The following is a 20,143-nucleotide window of genomic DNA, read 5'->3' on the forward strand; positions in this document are numbered from 1 at the left end:
GCCGGGGCATTAACCCTTTATTGTTGCATTACTCAAAACTCCACAATTTTATACAAGTAAGTTACGAAGACTAGTGTTTCAAAATGATTTTGTACAAGCCAAGGTCAAGAATAATAAGAAGTTGTCTGATTGGCTGTAAGGAGGGAATAGAATAGATTTCTGTGATGACTGCAAAGTTTGGTCCCTTTGTTTGCTTTTGCAAAATATTGTGTTGTTTATTCCAAACTTTCAGAGAGTGAAGCTGATAATAAACAACTACCCAGTGGGCCATGAGGCTGCTGCAGTTATCCCTGTTCTGGACCTGGCTCAGAGACAGCATGGTATTGTTACCCTGATGAAGTAGTCCATAATTAATTGGTATAGACAGCTTCTGTTTTCTCCAATTGAAGGCAAGAATTACAATTGGTATGTGGTGAAAACTGCTTAAGGTCACTGAGGGGGACCAATAAAATCTGGTCTGTGAGGACAGGATTCTTAATGATTGTGTCAATGGGAAAAACTGTCTGAGGGACCACCAAAAAGTGGTCATATCAGCCATGTGTGTGTGTCCTTCTGCAGAAGTGGTCACTTGTGCAGGTTTGACTGTATGCTACTGTGTATGAAATACAAACCTGTGCAGTCTATGGCATTCAGTGCCTGTATATGCAAAACTGGTGACAGAATAAATGTAATACTATAGAGTTGATTATTGATATTTGGAAACGTGTGTTCTCTCCTAGGCTGGCTTCCCCTGTCTGCCATGAACAAGGTTGCAGAGATTCTGAAGATGCCCAGAATGAGAGTGTACGAGGTCGCAACTTTCTACACCATGTTCAACAGGTAAACACTTTCTACACCATGTTCAACAGGTAAACACAGCACTCCAAATATGTTTTAAGTTTGCAGGGATTTAATTTCGTGGTGAGGAGAAAATAGAGAGTTCGCAGTCGTTTTACGTTCAGGATAAAAATAGTATTACTGTACAGTAATGACAACACTGGCACTCTTCGAACAACCAGTCAGAAACCACCCACTAGTGATTCGGCAAGGGTAATGCAGACGGACAGAACAAACGCCTCAAGCACACCATGATATTGTACAATGTGTAGTGTGTACTATATATAATGGAATGAAGACAGAAGACGAGAAAAAATTTTGCGGTGCTTTTTATTTAACAGTTTGAAGGTCACTGTGAAAAACACAAACATAAAAACACCATGAACATATACATTGTTTGTATTTACAGTATCTAGTCACAGATCAGAGTCTGTATACATCCACACACAACTGTTGTATGAGTGGTTCCATGTGATACTTTTCCACTACATGTAGCTGTACCCATTGTACACATACAATTTATGAAGCATGATGGCCAATCCACACTGAAGAAGTTATGTTGATGAGTCTCTACCATATATGGCGAAAGGAACTGCACATGTAATACTGTGGTTGCGGCTGCCATCTTAGTTCATTTAGGCCCCCCATACTGGGAAGAGTATGAGAGCCCGGGTAGACTAACTACAATGGCACCCAGGCAAATTCATACTCGTGTGATGTGTTGTTTTTCAGGAAGCCAGTAGGGAAGTACCATGTGCAGATCTGCACCACCACTCCCTGTAACCTGGGGGGAGTCGGCTCGGATGTCATCCTGGAAGCTATCAAGAAGAAGCTAGGTAGGTTAGACTACATTATGTAGTCTACATGGGACTAGAAAGGCTGGAACAAAGTTGCAAACTGGAAATCCAGAATGTATTGGAAATTTGGAATGTTGATGCATTGCTACTTTGACCTGGTCTGCCACATCGAATTAGATTTACACCTTGCAATTTTGATTGACACTAGGTAGTGTATCTATTGCAGGGGTCTAGCCAGTGTCCGTTTTTCCGTCACTTGACGGAAATTTGCTGCGTCTGACGGAAAAAATTTTAAAACCAATCCGTCAACCTTGACGGACAAAAATCCTTGGTGGAAGCTCGGGTGGCTTGGGGATGCCGTCCACGGCCGTAAAAGTCACACACTGTTTGTTTTGCTATTCTTATGATTGTTGACAATGTGTGTCGGCGCCCTTTCGCATACGATAATCTCATTAAAACCTGTTTTTCAAGGTCTCAGTTCAGTCCTTCTAATTGATTTTCGCGGTTTTCGCTACGATTGTAATTGGCTGACGGAAAAAAATTTCGAGCTGGCTAAAGCCCTGATCTATTGTTATTTTGGTTTCTTGATGGTTTATTTTCTCTTATTTCTTTGTTATTCCATGTATGTTGTTATGTGCAGGGCATGTCTGGAAAACATTGTGCTAAGCACTGAGTGCGTTCAACCCTATTTACAGAAAACATAAATAGATGAATAAATTGTAGCAATAGCATTATTTTTTGTTTCCTATATTATTGGAATATCTCAAATTTGTCTTCAGCTCATTTCCTTATTTCATATTTTGGGGTTAAAAACCTGCTGATCTTACACAGTGTAACTTAAGAAGGGCAGTGGATGCTTTCTGAAATGTCTGTTTTCAAAATCATATCGAGTTGCTTGAGAACTGTTATCTGCATATCTGCTATCTGAATGTCTTACCTTCATCGACAATTGTGGCAATAGTTTAAGAATCTTTGTATTTGAAAAAACAACAACTCCAATGTGTTTTTCTTATTGTCTGTAAGGAATCAATGTTGGAGAGACGACCAAGGACAACATGTTCACCCTGATCGAGGTGGAGTGTCTGGGAGCCTGTGTTAATGCACCCATGGTGCAGATCAACGACAACTACTACGTAAGTCATACTCATAGACTGAAGCACTACGCAAATGTTCACATTGTGTGTATGGTTGTCATTAGGGGTGTGTTCCAGTACAGAAAATTCAGGTCCGGGTCTGGTCCTGAACCTGATTGAACTACAAATCAATCTGGTGGAGTATCCAAGTCATCTGACTCCCACTGGCGTTTTAAAATACATGTACCATCTTTGTGTAAACAAAGCTAAGTTTGACTGTAGAAACTTGGTTAATTCATGTTAAGTAGATAGCACACGTGACTCCGTGAGCAGTGGATCATAAGTTGCAGAAAGTTGATGGCACCCTCTATCTCTGTTTATTGTCAGTGGCTTGTCTATTCCTTGACAGAGACTGGAGTTGATCAGTTGAAAATTACTTAATTCAGAATGACTTCTATAACACAGATGAACTTTGAAGTTGACATTGTTGTTTGTGTTTTGTAGGAGGATCTAACAGCAGCAGATATGGAGGAGATTCTGGATGACTTGATGGCAGGGAAGACACCAAAAGCTGGGCCCAGGTTGGTACATATACAAATGTACTATGTCCACTATTTCTCCACCTTTATAATAATCATCTGGTGTATTTTGCCAGCCAGTAGGTACCCAATGAGTAATGAGGCTTTTGTGGTTGGGCACTTCCTCGAGCACGGGACCCACGTTTTATGTTTTGGTTATCATTACGGTATTTTCATCATAGAAAGACCATTTAGGGGAAGGGATGTGTATAATGTGGGTCATGGGTGTTTTGTCTAACTTAAAGGATCAACAAGTGATTTTTGAATGTTAAAAATTATTTTATGTATTGTTGTGGGTATTCCAAAGGCTTGTCTGATAATGTCACTATGCACTAGCTTAACCTTACTGTGTACATGTACTGTAAGCAAGGGTTATTTGTTTGTTTGTTTATAACCAGTTGTACACGTGTGTAAACAAAGTTTCTCTGTTTTTTTCTCAAAGGAACGGCCGTTTTGCGTCGGAACCGCTCTCAGGCCTCACCAGTCTCACAACACCGCCAACCGGGCCTGGCTTCGGTGTCAGGGACGACTTATAAGGGAAACGATGTGCAGCACAGCTTTCTCTGTACATAACACAAAACAACTATCCAGCCTATGTGAAAACTGTAGTTTATATGCATATACAGCTTGAACGTTTCTTTCTTTGTGAGAATTTCCTTCAGTCGCTCATGTAGTGAGAATCAGATATTAAAAGCAGTGTCTGAACTAGTGTTGTGGCTTAATTTCTCAATCACAAGATCTCTATTCTACATTTCAATTTTACATTCTCACATTTATGAAGGTCAGACATCAAGGTAAACTATATTTACAGACAATTCAATCACTACAATGGGATAAGATTCGGGCATTACTCCCGGACCTGAATCTTCTAGTTGTGATGCTGAAGAGTGATGGATGTCACTCAGAACGTTCAGAAATAATCTTTGAATCTTATCCAGGTGTAGAGATTTTAATTGGCTTTAAATACTTTCTTAAAAGTTCTAAAGTCTTGTCTTACCCTTGATTCCTTAAGACTACTAAAATTTGTCTTCCTCCCTTTTTGCATCTAGCTAGGATAAACCTGTTCTCAAGCTAGATCTCTTTTGCATATCAAGTCACAGCTAGGATCTAAAATCACTCTCCAACAATATTTCTCCAGTATCACTGGCAAAAGACACTGGACAGTTGTCTGAAACATATGACCGTTGCCCAAATCATATCCAGTTACTTGAGTAACTGCTATTTGGTGTACCTTATTACCTGGATGTCTAATCTTCATTGACGTAGTCCTAAATCAAACCCAACGTTAAATAACAAGACAGGACAAAGCCAGTGTTAGAAACTAGTGACTCCTTTATTTACACACCAAAGGTAGAACAGAAAGGTAGAAGTCAGTTGCTCGGTACGGCTACTTGTGCAACCCCCACCTTTTATACACACGATAGTACTATCCAACAAAGCTTCAGCCCGCCCGCGTAGACAACAGGAGTTATTATTCATCATTTACCAACAGAAGGATCATCATTATACCAATGCTATCTTATTCTGGGAATAAATACATGTACAATGGTTCAGGGATTGTTTCTGAGCCAGAAGTCTTAGAATTTTTTGTGGTGAGCTCATGGCAGTACAAAAATAAAAGTTGGCAATATCGATCCACTACTGTGCTATATACACAGTACAAAGGGTAGTACGACATAATTCATTACATGTAGAGACGGTGAAATTATGGTGCGCTATTTCGAACCTTTTCAAGCATGGCAGCCTTTTTATTTTTATTTTACGACTAACCGTTGGAGACATTCTACACTACGACTACACAAGTACACATGTGGAATGTAGTACCTAGGACGAGTGTGAAACACAGGAAGTACGTATCACACGTCATTCGTGTGACCAGAGTCTTTAACAGTGTACTTGAACAGACCCCAACTATACATACAGCATACGTATATACACACAACCTGCTCAACAGTGTTTTTGATCAAGGAAAAAATATATAATACCCCTACTCATCCAATCTATATGTACAGTATGTACATATCACAACATATCACAGACGTATTGCAGCTCACGTTATTCATATTGAAGATATTCACCAATCGAAAACAAGCTGCAGTTCTTCTTTTGCATTTTTTTTCTTCTCAGGTACACAGGAATGAGTGCTGTTCTTTTTTTTCTTCATTAAGTTTACAGATTTCTGATGCCAAAAAAACAACATTTTTCTTGCCTTCGCACTAAATGGTCACATATTTACCAATTCAACAGAGGTAGAAAGACTCTCAGGATCACAGGGTTCGTTTTCAAAGATGCGTGAATGGTGGACTGAGAACGTACTAGTAAGGATTAAAAACCTGCATTTTTCAAAAAAAGCAGCAAGGGGGCATCACTACACGCTCGTTACCACTATAAAACAAACGTCGCACTCTTGAGGTTGTAATTTGGGAACACTAACCGCTACACCTGTAGTGCAACACCTATTTTGCAACACCTGTAGTGTTGCGATTTAAATCAGCCCTATCTGAACTAGCTATTCGTCCACCGATCGCGTGCAGATTTGCACAAGCGTCCAAGTTCTCACAGTACTAAACTGTAGACGACTTTACTTATAGCCACTCAACTTTACCTACATCTCTGACACAACAGTGCCGTAATTTCTGTAACTTCTATGTGCAATTTACTGGCATACTTCTGGTGTACGAAACCCAAGTCTCTTAGAAAAAGTCACACAACAGATCTCACTGTCCGGTATCTAGTATCCTCCGGTGAAGCTTTCCTTTGGCATAACGAATGACCAGCTTGCTGTTAATGAAGTCCACACATGACAGTTACCCAGCTGAACACAACTTGCACCTTGGCCCAAAACTACCATGTCATTGCAGTCCTCAGACACCTGCAAGGAGGCGCTTTGATTTTGTTCTGTATGCTGAGAGCAAGATGACGTGGCCAGCGATTCATATCTCACGCAGGAGGAAGGTAAAACCTCGCTGACGGTTACCATGGGAACGTAGAAGTCCTTGCTGATGGTAACCACGGTAACGTAGAATTCGATCAATCTCATGCGGGAAGAAGGTCGAAGTCCTCGATGACGATTACCATAGAAACGTTGAAGTCCTTGCTGATGGTTACCATGGGAACGTAGATGTCCTTGCTGAGGGTTACCATGGCAACATAGAAGTCCTTGCTGACCATAACCATGTGAACGTAGAAGTCCTTGCTGACCGTAACAATGGGAACGTAGAAATCGTTCCATCTCACGCTGGGAGAAGGTCAAAGTCCTCACTGATGGTTACCATGGGAACACAGAAGTCTTGCTGACAGTAACCATGGCAATGCTGAAATTGTTCCATCTCACGCTGGTAGAAGGTCGAAGTCCTCGCTGACGGTTACCATGGGAACGTAGAAGTCGCTGATGTCGGTGAGGGACTTGACGTCCTTGTAGCCGAGGTCCTGCAGCCTGAGCTGCCACTCCATCTTCTGCACAGCCTGGAGAGACGTGGCCTCGTGGTGGTGCCGCAGTAGCAGGCAGTTCTGGGCAGGGGAGGGGGGGGGGGGGGGGGGGTGGTAGAGAATAGAATGAATAAATGAATGAATTAGCCTAAGTACCATGCGGATAGTAGTTCGTTCCTATGTTCGTCTCTGCTACTGTCTGGAGAACTGCACATTCAAACCGTTTGGTGCTAACAATTTAATGTTAATGAGCGAATTAAGGAATGTGTTCTAGAGCGCCCATAGGCTTCAAGTGGAAGGAGGGCTTTTCTGGAACGCCTGTTCAAACGAGCGCTTGAACCCATTCCGCAATTCGCTCATGTGTAGGGACCGATCAGCGTCTGCGTCCAAAATTTGGATGACTCCAGATGTTAAGAAGGTCAGGGTTCCCAGACGGAACTGCAGAGAAGCGACTGTATATAGTGCATAAGGCCACACCAATTTAATTCGTTGGTTCTCGGAATCGCCACTTCTAATTTTCCCAATTTAAAAAAAAAAAAAATTCCATTCTGTAATCGTGCTGCAAAACTTTGGTTCCGTTAGAGAAACAGAACGTCTGGAAAGTACCAGTGCATTTACTTTTTCTCACCCCCAAGTTCTTTGTTACCAATTGATTCATATCTTTTTTGTTGCAAAGTATATTTAGGAACAAATAAATCATCGTAAATGAGATACACAAGGGCATAACATAACGTAGCAGAACCAGAAGTTCGGCTGAGCATGTGCTCTCTCTCACACACACTTTCACATGCAAATTTTCAATTGAAATACAGAAATCGGCACCCAAACGAACAACTCAATAAATCACCAATACATTTTCACTCTTGTACCTCCATAGCCAACATGTTTTGATATGCCTGAAATGCTCAAAGTCTTCCAAATGGAGATGAAAATGAAGTCGGAAAATCTCGGGCGGCCATCTTTCTTCTTTGTTTTGCCTGTAAGTCAAAAAAGCGCCCCCACGCTGTTTGTAGTAAAACTGCAGATTTGGCTAGATAGTACCATTTCAGTGCTCATTTCAGTGATTTTCATCTAACATTAGGTTTTTCTAAGGAAGTTTAATCAAACTGCATTTTAATTTTTTGTCAACAAATAATTGTACATGTAACAAAAAGAGAGAATAAACCTATGGTTTTATGCAACATGTAGTTCAGTACTTTGGCTTGTTCATGTATTTTTGGGGAGTGGAAGTATTTGTAATTTTTTTCCAATTTGCACCAGTTGACCATGAAATGTATTTAGAGCCTTGGATAGACAGATTCTTGTCAACTCAGAGAGCAATTAAGTCTTCCAGCGATGGTATTTTATTTCCAAAGGCAAACTTAAATAATGTTTGTTGTTGTCGTTGCATCTCTGTAAAAATACTATATTGGTCTATTTGAGATGTTTTGTGAACATTTCTGTTTACTGTAGCAACTGTACATAATTTAATGTATATTGTACAAATTTATGCCAACATGCAATTTTGCATGTAATTTTAACTGATTAACTATTTCTATAACACGTATACTATGAGTTCAGGTCTGGACTAACCAGCCTGGACCTGAACCCAGACTTGTTGCAATTTTTTTTTTTTTTTTTTCGCCCTGTCGCTTCAATTTTTTTAGGAAAAAATCCGAGAACCAACAAATTAAATTGGTATGGCCTAATCAACGTCAGAGGTAGAAGCGACTGTATATAGTATTTCTATAAACAAACAAACAAAGCCTACCTTGGCAGCCTCGTACTTCTCGTCCACATCCTGCAGCCATGAGTGGAACTGCCTGGCCGTGAACCTGTCCCGTCCCTGCGGCTTGTCTTCGGTCCGCTGCTCCGGCGGGACGTTGTACACTTCCTCGTCAAGCAGGATTTTACAGGCGCTGAAGGGGACGCTCTGGTTGGCGTGGGCGCGCGCCGCCCGACAGTGCACCCTCAGGATCTCCTGTTCGCAGGACATGATCAGCTTTTCCTGGAGGAGGATGGAACAAACATGTTAAATTCGTTTCATTCCTGAGTAATGTGTACAGTAGCCTTATGCTAGGGTCACATTTTCACCCTCAGGATCTCCTGTTTGAAGGACATGATCAGCTTTTCCTGGGGGAGAATGGAACAAGTATGTTCAATGCTTTGATTTCAGTAATATTTCAGCCTTAAAAACGACAAGAATAACGTGTGCCTACAAAGCTGGTGTGTTACCTTCAAGAGGAGTTATGACTCTACAGGTCGCTTGATGTTATTGAATAACATATTCGTAGTAGTGGTTAATATACACTTTATTAGAAACGGTTATATACACTTTATTAGAAACGCTTAACGTTGAGTGAAAGGCTTGCAATGCCTCTAGAGCTTTATGTCAGCTGTATACATGCGACTGCTACAACAGCCCTTCAGCGTAACAACCAAAATTTGCAGGCACGAAAAACGGCAGCAACTGTTTATTATCACACTAAACAACCTGTCACAGGAACCTTTGCAAAATCTACCGCAAGTGTTGTTCAAACCTATTCAGTGAGGATGTACTTGTACAGTACAGTACTTGATAACATATAGTTCCATTCTACAACTTTTGGGCTGTCTGTTGTTTGAGTGTGCTCCTGTTCAGTCACTTACCCATTGGAAGGCTTTTCTTTACTCTAAATTAAGTCCGAATAATGTATATCTCACACTACAGCAGGGTTGGACAAGTCCATTAGCCTGATTGTTCCTGCTATAGCGTGAAGGCACAGTACCCTTGTCCCCCTGTTTTGAGCCCCTGTAACTTACCCTTTCCAGATAGTGCTCCAGGCGGATCTTGTGTCTGGCCTTCTCCTGTTCCACAAACAGGTCTGTCATCTCCTCGGGAAGGGAGGCCGGGGGAGTGTACTGGTGGGGAGGAGGGAAATATTGGGTCATTAAAAAATGCTCGTTATCAAATCTATCCACGAAAAGTGTCATCTGGTTGGTCTGTCACTGAACAATATAATATTATATATATATATATATATACCAGGTGTCTTTGCAGCAAGTAAATAAAGAGACTTTTTTCCACAACCACATCTTTATTTTCACTGACGTTTCGGTGAGTGTCTGTCACCTTCCTCAATTCACACTGTACTGCTTCACAGTGTACCGCAGCAATATGAGTCACTGTCATAGCTTACAGATGCAGTCACAAACGTTAATTATTCACATACATAAAGCGATTGATGTTTACTCATCTATTTAATAGTCTATCTAATATTCCATTTACAGCTGCCATGTATGTATCACACTTCTAAACGTTTGGGACCACATTTTGATCATCTAATACCAGTACAAGAAATGCCTCTATCCATGAAATGTTACATTGGCTTGCTACAGACATTCAAAGAAGACTACCAAATCTAATACCAGTACAAGAAATGCCTCCATTACTGACGTGTTATCAAAATAAATCAAACGTGTCCTTACCATGGGTATGATGAGGCTCTTGGCTGGACTGCTGTGCAGCAGGTACGAACACTGGTACAGTAAGTACTCGTCGAAGCACTGTGGGGGCTTGGGGATCACCACTGACATGTTCTGCCTCCGCTCAAGAATAACTTTCCTGATGTTCAGGTACTCCCAGTACGGGTTGGGCTTCTCAGGGCGCGGGCGTTCGTAGGGCTCGTCGAGCGACGCAATGTTCTTGACCTTTAGAACCTTCCTTCTGAAGGGGTGGACGTTTTCGAGGCTGTCTTCGACCGACGTGGGTTGTCCTTCGATCTTGATGGGGCCTGTGCTCGTTTGCGAGTTGGAGTCTTCTTGTTGCAAGACAAGCTTTTCTGATGGGACTGGAGGAGTGGAGGCTTGAGATGACGTGGATTTCATGGACCTGGTTATTCTTTGGGGTTTCTGTTCGCTGTCTTCCTCTTGTTTCACGCTTGGACTGGAGGTTGTAGGTGGACGTGTTAAGCTGGGTGCGGACTGTGCTAAGCTGAAGGAAGGCTGCCCAGTTGCTGGTAGTGCTACGCTAGTGTTGGTGCTGCTACTGGTTTCGACACACACCGTCGTCACAACAGTCGTTTCCATGAGTTCTACACTGGTCACGACAACGGGGATGGTGGAAATGCTGGATGACGTTGAGATGAAAACTTCGGAAGGACCGGGAAGCAGTGTCTTGGCTTCTGTGATGGCTGGTTCTACTACAGATTCTTTACTTGCAGCAGGTTGTGTATCAGCTATGATCGGTTTAACTTCAGGCTTGCTTGGAACCGTGTGAGACGTGGTACTAACTGTTACAGATGTCGACACGACCATACCTATAGGTGGGATGGACAGGGCAGGTGGCTCCTCTTTCCTCGGTAATGTCGCAGGAATTGGCGTTGGAATTTCTGGTGTTTTCTTTTCTGGCTCTGTGGGCTTACTGGGTGGAGTTGGGGTGATGACATGCACGGGTATAGAGGCCTGAGGGGTCGGACTTCTTGCTAGATCGCTGTCGTTGGACAAAGCTCCTACTTGAGTTGGCTGTGATTTGGGTAAAGTCTCTTTTACTTGTAGTTGGTCTGAGGATGCTACTGGTTTCTCTTTCTCTGTGGGTGGTTCTACGACGGGCGGGGTTGTAACCACTGTTTCTTTCACGTCTGTTGAAGGTTCTTCTCGAGGGGAAGGCGTAGTCACCTCTACAGTCGTCGCGGAAGGCTTTGGTTCCGCGTCGCGTGCCGGCGGCCTCTCCGACACGATCATCTGCGCCACCTTTGGCTTGAGAAGCAGGGACTTCAGGTAGTCAGTGTTGGTGGGGGAGCTGGCTTGGGTGACGACGGGACCCGCGATCACGCCCTGAGACTTGGACGATGTGAACGCCATCGCACTGCTGGCGGTCGTTGTCGTGGCTAGCGTGGGAGATGTCGTGACCGGTACGGACGTTGTGGCTACAGTCTGCGAGCTAAACGTGCTGGTTACATTGGTTGACGTGACTAAAGTTGTTGGTCTGATCACAGGGCTTGGTGAAGAAGCGGTGGAAGATGATGACGACACAGAAACAGACGTCGACGATACGGCAGTACTGGCAGTGTAGGAGACTGTTGTCGTTGTAACCGTGACAGAAGAGACCACCGTGCTCACTGTCGTCACGCTTGCCTTCGGAACCGAACTTGAAGTTGTAGCTGTGGTGAAGCTTTCCGATGGGCTCAGACTCACAGAAGGGGTGAGTTGTAGAGTCGTCTCCTTACTGATATCCGACCTGCTTAGAGGAGACTTGTTGAAGGGTTCGACAAACCTGTCTTCAGCCTCCTTAGGCTCTACTAAGGAGCTCCTTTCAGGCAAAGGCTTCTCGCTCAAGTCTGCTTCGAGAGTCACGATAGATTCCGTCTTGGGAGAAACCTTGATGTACTTCTCCTTCATGGTTTCTGGTTCCTCTCTTAAGTACGATGGGATCGCAGGGAAGGAGAGTGTCGGGCGGTCCTCCTTCGGAGGAACTGCAGGTTTCTCCTTCTCTGGTTTTTCCTTCTCCGGCATCTCTGTGGCTACATTAGTACTTGATGCTGCATTAGTACTTGATTCCGGTGGTCTCTTTTCCTTCACTTTCAACCTGTCCTTCTCCGATTTTGACTTGCTTGAGACGTGCTTGGAACCCTCCCCCTTGTGTTTATCTGACTTGATCTTGTGAGGTTTGCTCCCGTCACCGTGAGAGTCTTTTCCGTCGATCTTAACTCTCTCTTTCCTCTCCCCATCTCCTCTAGACTTTTCTGCTTTCAGCAATAGTTTCTCCTTGTCAGTCTTGTGATGTTCTGACTTTGCCGCTAGCTCGTGCTTAGAACCCTCCTTGACCTTGTCAGGTCTTATAGAGTCCCCTTTGTCGGCGTCCTTCTTAATCTTTGGAATTCTCACGATCTTGAGATGCTTGGACTTGTCCGTCGTTTCTCCCTCGAAGAGATCAAAGGTTTTGAGCTTTTCAGGTTTGACGACACTCGTTTTGTCAGGCTTGAACAGATCCTGATTGTGGGAATGTGGCTTGTTTTCCACTCTCTTCAAGCCTTCCACCTTTGTTTTCTCGCCTTTTGAGTTATGCTTGACCTTGGTCACTTCCCTCACCTTGCTCCCGTCGACCTTATTTGTGACGTCCAACTTGGACTTGTCCCGCTTGGGACTGTCGAGTCCACTGCGGTCCGTTTTCCAAGGGAACAGCTTATCGTCTCTCGGACTCTCGGCACCTTTCTTCATCTCCTTCCCATGCTCTATCCTGTGCTTCTCTTTCGTTCTGTCTTTTGCCGGGCTCTCCTTTGACGACCCGCTTCTGTGTCTCTCCTTCTCCCTGTGTTTTTCAGTCCGGGGGCTCTCGTGGCCATGCCCACTCTTCTCCCCCTTGTGAGACTTGATCTTCTCTCTTGGTTTGTCTGTTGCCGGGCTCTCGATTCCCGACCGCTCGCTGTTGCACGAATCACTCCTTACGGACTTCTCCTGTGCCCTGTGAACCTTCGGGCTGTCCATGCTCGTCCTCTCGACCTGTGGGGAACCCTTCCCCCCTTCTCCCTTCCCTTCATGATGCTTCAACTTCTGCCTGTCACCCTTGAAACTGTCTGTGGACTGAAGGGACTCAGAACTGCTGCTCTTTAGTCTGTCTAGAGTGGCGGCTTTCAATTCAGCCTTGTGTTTTTCCGGCTTCAGTTTCTCTGTTGTCTTTGGCGAGTGTTTTTCTGACTTGACTTCCGAGGACGTCGACGACTGGAGAGATTCAGAACTGCTGCTTTTCAGTCTTTCCAAGTTGATGGGTTTAAGTTTGTCCGATTTGTGTTTTGAGACTTTACCTTGGTCCGAGGCGTGGGACGATTCTGACTTCGTTTTGTGGTGCTTCTGTTCGTCTTTGCGCTTGTGTTTTCCGGGGTCAGACTTAGAATTCGATTGGATGGAATCGCTCTTGATATTTGCATGTGGAACTTTCTGTGAGTGCTCTCCTTTGGCTTCCTTGCTCTTGTGCTCACTTTTGTGTCGTTTCTCCGCCTTTTCTAGTTTTAACCTCTTCTCTTCCGACCTATCGACCTTTGCACTCTTGTCCTCTGACCTCTCCCCTTTGGAACTCTTGCCCTCTGACCTTTCTTTGTGAACTTTCACCTCTGCCTTGTCTGTCTTTGAATGTCTTTCCTGACCATCCAACTTCTTTTCAGACTTCTCGCCCTTTGAGTGTTTCTCACTTGTTTTTTCCGTCCCTGCCTCGTGCCCTTCTGATCTTGACGTTTCCACTTTGGCTTTGTGTTCGTCGCCCTTCGACTTAGAATGAGAAGAATGAAGAATCCTGCCAAACACTCCTTCTTCAGCTTTATCCAAACTCGCCATCTTCTTCAGTTCTTTAAGCTTCTCCTTTTTGGTGGAAGCCGACAAGTCCGGCATAGAATGCCTCCGGATCTCACCCCCTTGTGGAGAATTCTTCCCCTCGTTTTCCTTTTCTTTCCGAATCTCCGACCTCCCTTCCGAATCCTTAGTTCTTCTATCGTCAGATTTCTTCCCCTCCGAGTTGGCGTGTTTGGACTTCTCCCTTTTCTCGCTGTCACGGATTTTGTCTCCCTTGATTTTCTTCTTCATCGTTCCGTCGGGCATCGTGCCGGGGATGCCCGACCTTTTCGCTAAGTGTTTATGCTTCACTTTAACTTCTGTGCCTGATTTTTCTTTGGTTTCACAAGATGTACTACTACCTCCAACACTGCTGGTCGCATCTTCATCTCTTTTCCTCTTCGTCCCCTTCTCGTGATGTTTCCCGTCCAACTTGGGCGTTTTGATGTTGCTATCGGAATGCAGCTTGGCTTCCTTTTTCGACTCTTTCTTGCTCTCTTTCCTTTCCACGCTCTCATCTCTCGAGACACTGCTGGACGCACTACTGACCTCCATCTCTGAGTCTGAGTCAAAGTGTCTTTCTGGCAGTGTCTGCTTGTGTCTGTGCTTTTCCGTAACCTCTGTCTCCACTTGGGAAGCCTTGGCGACCTCCTCGGTCCTTTCCGCGGGCTCCTGTTCTTTCCTACTCTCGCTACTCCTTGAGTAGGTTTTTAGAACCTTAACTTTGTCCCTGGGTGCTTTTTCCTTGCCGTCTTCACGGGGTTTAGGAAGCCGGCTGAGTCTTATTTCCGGGGTGCTTGAACGACTTCTGTCTGAGTCGCTGCTCTCAAAGGCGAACCTTCTGTCCGCCTCCTTCTTAATGGCACTGATTTTTTCGATTTTTTCGAAGATATTGCTTGGCGGACTTTTGGTGGAACACCTGGCGGGACTCTTGCTGAACTCTCCCTTGGAAGGATGTCTGTGTCTCTCCGCTGCTTCCTTAGGTTTGGTCGCACCACCGGGTTCTGCTTCTTCTGCTGAGTACTCTGCAATAGAAATTACAAATGGTCACATTTTTGCCCACAAATCTACTGTACACAGAAATATTTCTACCAAACTCAATACAATGTCCTTCTAGAGACATACTGTTTACATTCATCATCAAGGCACACTAATGACTTTTTCGTTGCCCTTCTTCTACACATTCTTTAGTAAACACATTTCATGGACGACACAATTTTTTATATTCCGTTGAGAAACAGTCACACTTTTCCCGCAACCTATCTGTAGATCTCTATTGAATACACTGCAAAGTCTGAAGGAATACTCTGGTACTTGACAATACATTAATACATGCTAATAATAAAATGTATCTAGTAATCACCTTAATTGTTTTATTCTGAATATGTCTTAAACAAATCTACTATGCTATATATCAATATTTGAAGGACTTATTTTTAACAAGGTCCACTCTGTGGTGGGGTATGCGATGAATGTAGTCTCCTCATAAACTATGCGTCACTTGTACATGTAACCGCACGGTGCCTCAAGTACAAAACATTTACCAAGTCATAACTAAAAGTTACCAAGCCTGTACGTTTTAATGACTATTTTCCTACATGCAGACAACATTTTTAAAAACTTTAAGATACCCACCATTTCCTTCAGTATGTTTCCTTTCCCTATTCCCTGACTTCTACCCATTCTCATAAATTTTCCTACATGCAAACAACATAAAACCCTTGAAAGATACCTACCATTCCCTTCTGCATGCTTCCTTTCTCTATCCCCTGACTTCTTCCCTGTCGTAGGCGCTTCATCGTTGAGCGAGGCCAGGCTCTCCGGAGACGTGGGCGACTTCACGTCCAGACTGTCGGAAGAGTCACTGCTGGAGGCGATGGTCTCACTCTTCAGCAACCTTCAAACAGGTGTCAGAAACAGAACATTGAATTTGCATATTGATCAGACGCTGTAAACCTACATCTCAAACATCTAGCTAGAGATTGTCAGAAGATATTCTTGTACCTTATGGTCCATACACTTGTTATCCAAGCCTTAATTCTGTCAGTTATTACCTACTGCATACAAGCAAATAAAAGCCTAAGTATAGCAAAACCAAATCTGTGGGCTCATTTTACAGTGAAAGACAAATGAGTTAGTAACTTTGTATTACTGACTTTGAATTGTTTTTTTTTTTTTATCTAAGTAACAGTGTTTGTGTATGTATGTACAAACCCTGGATCATTAGCCCCCTTGAGGGCTCAAGAGTATCTCAATAAACTACTACTCACCTCTCCACAGTTTCGTTGTCTGCCACGTCGATCGGAGTCTTCCCCTTGGTGTTGGCCTGGAGAGGGTCGGCCCCGTGCTTCAACAGGAGCTCCACTATCTGCTGAGGTCACAACAGAAAAACACATCTAGTTAATCTGTGGTCTCTGTATCTCTGCGGCATTGAATCAGGGGACTGCAATTGAGCGGCTCCACCAAGTTATAATTCTAAGTTAAAATGGAGCATTCTATGACTTCCTAGGAGCTGAAATTACTATCAAACATGTCACAGACTATGGCCACATGTGATCCCTGGACAATCAGAATTTTATGCTTGCCAGAGGATCTGCTCCCAGGGTAAGAGGTGCATGGTTATGGCACGAGGGTGCAGCACCCTGTTCCCTTGTTTAAAAAAATCCCTGTTGAATGGCTGTGTGGATAGACTAGCAGACACAAGATCGGCAAGACACTGGTTCAACTCTAGCATTTCCTAGCTCCACTATCTGCTGAGGTCAGAACGGGAAAAACACCTCTAGTTAATCTGTGGTCTTTGTACCTCTGCGGCATTGAATGGGTGTGTAGATAGGCTAGCAGATACAAGATCGAGAGGACACGGGTTCAAATCCCATGCTTCAACAGGAGCTCCACTATCTGCTGAGGTCAGAACGGGAAAAACACTTCTAGTTAATCTGTGGTCTCAGCAGCATTGAATGGCTGTGTAGCTAGGATAGCGGACTTAAGATCAAGAGGACACAGGTTCAACTCCTAGCAATCCCATGTTTCAGCAGGAGCTCCACTATCTGCTGAAGTAAGAACGGAAAAAACACATCTAGTTAATCTGTGGTCTCAGCAGCATTAGATGGCTGAATGGATAGGCTACCAGAAAACGATCGAGAGGACACAAGATTGAGGGGACACGGGTTCAACTCCTAGTGTTCCATGCTTCAGCAGGAGCTCAACTATCTGCTGAGGTCACAACGGAAAAATGCATCTAGTTAATCTGTGGTCTCAGTACATCAACAGCATTGAATGGCTAAGGCCTACGAAGAAAATGTTAAGTAAGTAAAGATGGAGACAACCCTAGTCTTTGGGAAAGGCACTTAAAACGACTTTCCTCATTCCACCCAGGTGTAAAAATTTGCACTTGACTTCGGTTGAGGAGGTAAAAGGCAGTGGGAGAAAAGAAATAGGCTCCGCCTCCCAATACCGTGCCCAATAGTCCTGTGTAACACAAACTCCGCTGTCCAGGGCTGTAACTGGCCCCTCCCGCGGCCGGCAGATGTCTGGCGGGCTGCTATAAGCGAGATTTAATCAGGCTACCTTGCCCAAGACACAGTGGATAACAACCCACTTCCCACACAGCCTTAAAAAGGGTTCCTTCACCTTCTTCTTTGCCTCCAGGGCCCATTTATAACACAAATACGAACCAGATATATTTTAAGCTATTCCTTTTACATCGCCTCAAATTTCCCAGAACTAACAACACTGCTGACTTTATAAGGTCTGAAGTCGGTAAATCTTACCACTTTAGTTTAAAGCTGCATGAACAAATCTAATAAAAAATAACAAACCCTTCTTCCCAACTTTCTGGACCCATTCACAAATTTTTGCTGGTGAATTTTCCCAAACTAACCACCAACAATACAAACCTACGCTATCTTGTAGAGCGCAGCCTTTTGATAAGATGTGATGACATTTACATGTCGAATCTTCTATCAACGCCAGCACAGTTAAGGATACTCTAGTAACAGGGCTCGAAATACCACCTGCATATACATGGAGCTGTGGAGGTATTTCTGGTGTCTACCTGCACCTAACATGCACTGGTCCTTGTACTGCATTATAGGCATAAATGTCCTATGATGTAGGTGCACGTGGATTGTTCTTAGTTGCATTAGCTGTTACCTTCTATAAAGGATTTCAAAAAATAGAAATGGTTCCAGAACAATTTTAGTATGATCCATAAAATCCTAAATTCAGAGTGGTGCATGTGAAGTTTGTCTGGTGCAGGTAATTTTCAATGTTACCTGCAGGTAATTTTCAATGTTACCTGCACCAGTGCAGGCATGCAGAAAAAAGTATTTCGAGCCCTGAAATGTGATGACATTTACATGTCGAATCTTCTATCACAGCCAGCACAGTCAAGGATACACTAGTAAGCACCTCTAACGCCTCCGGCAACCACTGTTGCAGATACAAGCCCTGATAGGAAAGCTGCCGAATCCCTTACCACTAGTGGTGCGTACCTAAAGCCCGGACTTGGAATTGGACCTAAAAATGTTTAGGTCCGAGTCCAAAAAAAACCTAAATGTCCGGAGCCAAGTCCGGACTTGCAAAAAGCAATCTGTCACTTACATTCCCTTATTTTGTTCTAAACCATCTAAAACCTTCCATAGACAGTGGAATTTGCACTGGAAAAAGACAAAACACATTTCGTGTTTACACTGGCTGTATATTATTTTCCTGTATTTTTCACATTGCATTTCAATTCATGCTAACATGCAATTTTATATGCACCATCCCCCCTCCCCCTAAATAAAATGCACTTAATATGCAGTGATGCGTTCAGGTCCGGACTTATAAGTCCAGACCTGAACCTGAACTGCTGGACCTGAATCCGGACCTGAACCTGAAATTGAGTTTAGGTACGCACCACTACTTACCACCATTGTATGCTGGCAGACTCCCAAAATAGCACTGAGGTAACAAAAGTCCTCAGAGAACTTTACAAAAGGCTTTGCGTAAGTCCCACTCCTCCATTATGATTCAGGCATGCAGCTAAAAAATCAAAGCAGTTACCAAGAAAAGTGGTTGTTTTTTTGTATGGCCATTTCAATTCGATCATATGGATCACATCCCCACATGCATTAATTTTGGTCTGTTACCAAAAAGACGTTTTTGACCATACTGTGTATCGTACAAATACGCTGCAAATTGAGCAATAGTATGTGCCATAAATTGAAAGAAGATATCAGAAAACTGATGCCAATGTCATAAAATGCCAATGTCATAGAATGCCAAAGTCATCAATTTCTAAGTCAAAAAAGAAGAACAAGCAAAAATGAAGAATCTACTGCTCATTATACTATAATGTACTTTTTTGGTCACTTATTAAACCATATTGAACCATCATAACCACTTAGATTTTATAATCAAAGCAAATATTTTGTTTTTGCTCACATCAGCTTTGGGGTTTCCCAGACCCTACAACTGTACAGTAGCCCCCCTCCCAACCCAAAACCTACACCACTATACTCACCAAATTGAAACTCTCAAACTGAGGTTGTGATAGACCAAGGAAATCCTGGATGGAATGTGTTATGAGGGACATCAAGGTGTGCAGCCCACTGGACAGAGCTGCATGGAAAACTTGCCGACTACTGTCAGGGATCCCAGCATCAGTATAATCAGATAATGGATACTACTACTACTGGTATACTCGTACAGTAACCCCCTCCCAACACAAAAACTACCCCACTATAATCACCATAATGAAAGTGTCAGGCAACAGAGGTCATGGTAGACCAAGGAAACCCTGGATAGAATGTGTTAGGAGAGACATCAAGGTGTGCGGTCTAACAGGGGTGAACCCACTGGACAGAGCTGCATGGAAGCGCGGTGTGAAGACTAGCCGGCTGCTGCCTACCTGTGTCAGGGATCCCAGCAGCAGTATAATCAAATACTGGATACTACATGCTACTACTACTGGTATACTCACATGTGGGTGTCCGTTACTGGCAGCGTCGTGCAGAGGCGTGTCGTCGTCCAGCCCCTGCGTGTTGACGTTGGCTCCCGCCTGCAGAAGCATCTTGGCAACCTCGTAGTAACCATGGTTACACGCCTCGTGTAGCGGCGTCCATCCTGCAGAAAATGGACAAACACTCGCTTTTCAGTTATGCAAGAAACCAAATCTTCTTTGAAC

At 43.7% G+C, this 20,143-nt stretch overlaps 2 protein-coding genes across 2 annotated transcripts in view; one reads left to right on the forward strand and one right to left on the reverse strand.

Moving 5' to 3' along the window:
• Positions 1-3,974, forward strand: part of LOC118417069 (NADH dehydrogenase [ubiquinone] flavoprotein 2, mitochondrial-like) — a 9,350-nt gene extending 5,376 nt beyond the window's left edge. Inside the window, exons 4-9 of the mRNA XM_035822440.1 lie at positions 233-320; positions 720-819; positions 1,549-1,652; positions 2,637-2,746; positions 3,191-3,267; positions 3,707-3,974. Coding sequence (XP_035678333.1) covers positions 233-320; positions 720-819; positions 1,549-1,652; positions 2,637-2,746; positions 3,191-3,267; positions 3,707-3,800 — 573 coding nt within the window. The 3' untranslated portion in view covers positions 3,801-3,974. The remainder of the gene's footprint in view (positions 1-232; positions 321-719; positions 820-1,548; positions 1,653-2,636; positions 2,747-3,190; positions 3,268-3,706) is intronic.
• A 1,746-nt stretch (positions 3,975-5,720) lies between these two features.
• Positions 5,721-20,143, reverse strand: part of LOC118417444 (ankyrin repeat domain-containing protein 11-like) — a 44,399-nt gene continuing 29,976 nt past the window's right edge. Inside the window, exons 6-12 of the mRNA XM_035823007.1 lie at positions 19,940-20,082; positions 16,245-16,345; positions 15,711-15,871; positions 10,141-14,999; positions 9,475-9,573; positions 8,444-8,680; positions 5,721-6,774 (exon numbers count right to left, since the gene is read on the reverse strand). Of these exons, the coding sequence (XP_035678900.1) occupies positions 6,595-6,774; positions 8,444-8,680; positions 9,475-9,573; positions 10,141-14,999; positions 15,711-15,871; positions 16,245-16,345; positions 19,940-20,082 (5,780 nt within the window). The 3' untranslated portion in view covers positions 5,721-6,594. The remainder of the gene's footprint in view (positions 6,775-8,443; positions 8,681-9,474; positions 9,574-10,140; positions 15,000-15,710; positions 15,872-16,244; positions 16,346-19,939; positions 20,083-20,143) is intronic.

Source organism: Branchiostoma floridae, chromosome 6 (genome assembly GCF_000003815.2).
Source record: "Branchiostoma floridae strain S238N-H82 chromosome 6, Bfl_VNyyK, whole genome shotgun sequence".
NCBI lineage: Eukaryota > Metazoa > Chordata > Leptocardii > Amphioxiformes > Branchiostomatidae > Branchiostoma > Branchiostoma floridae.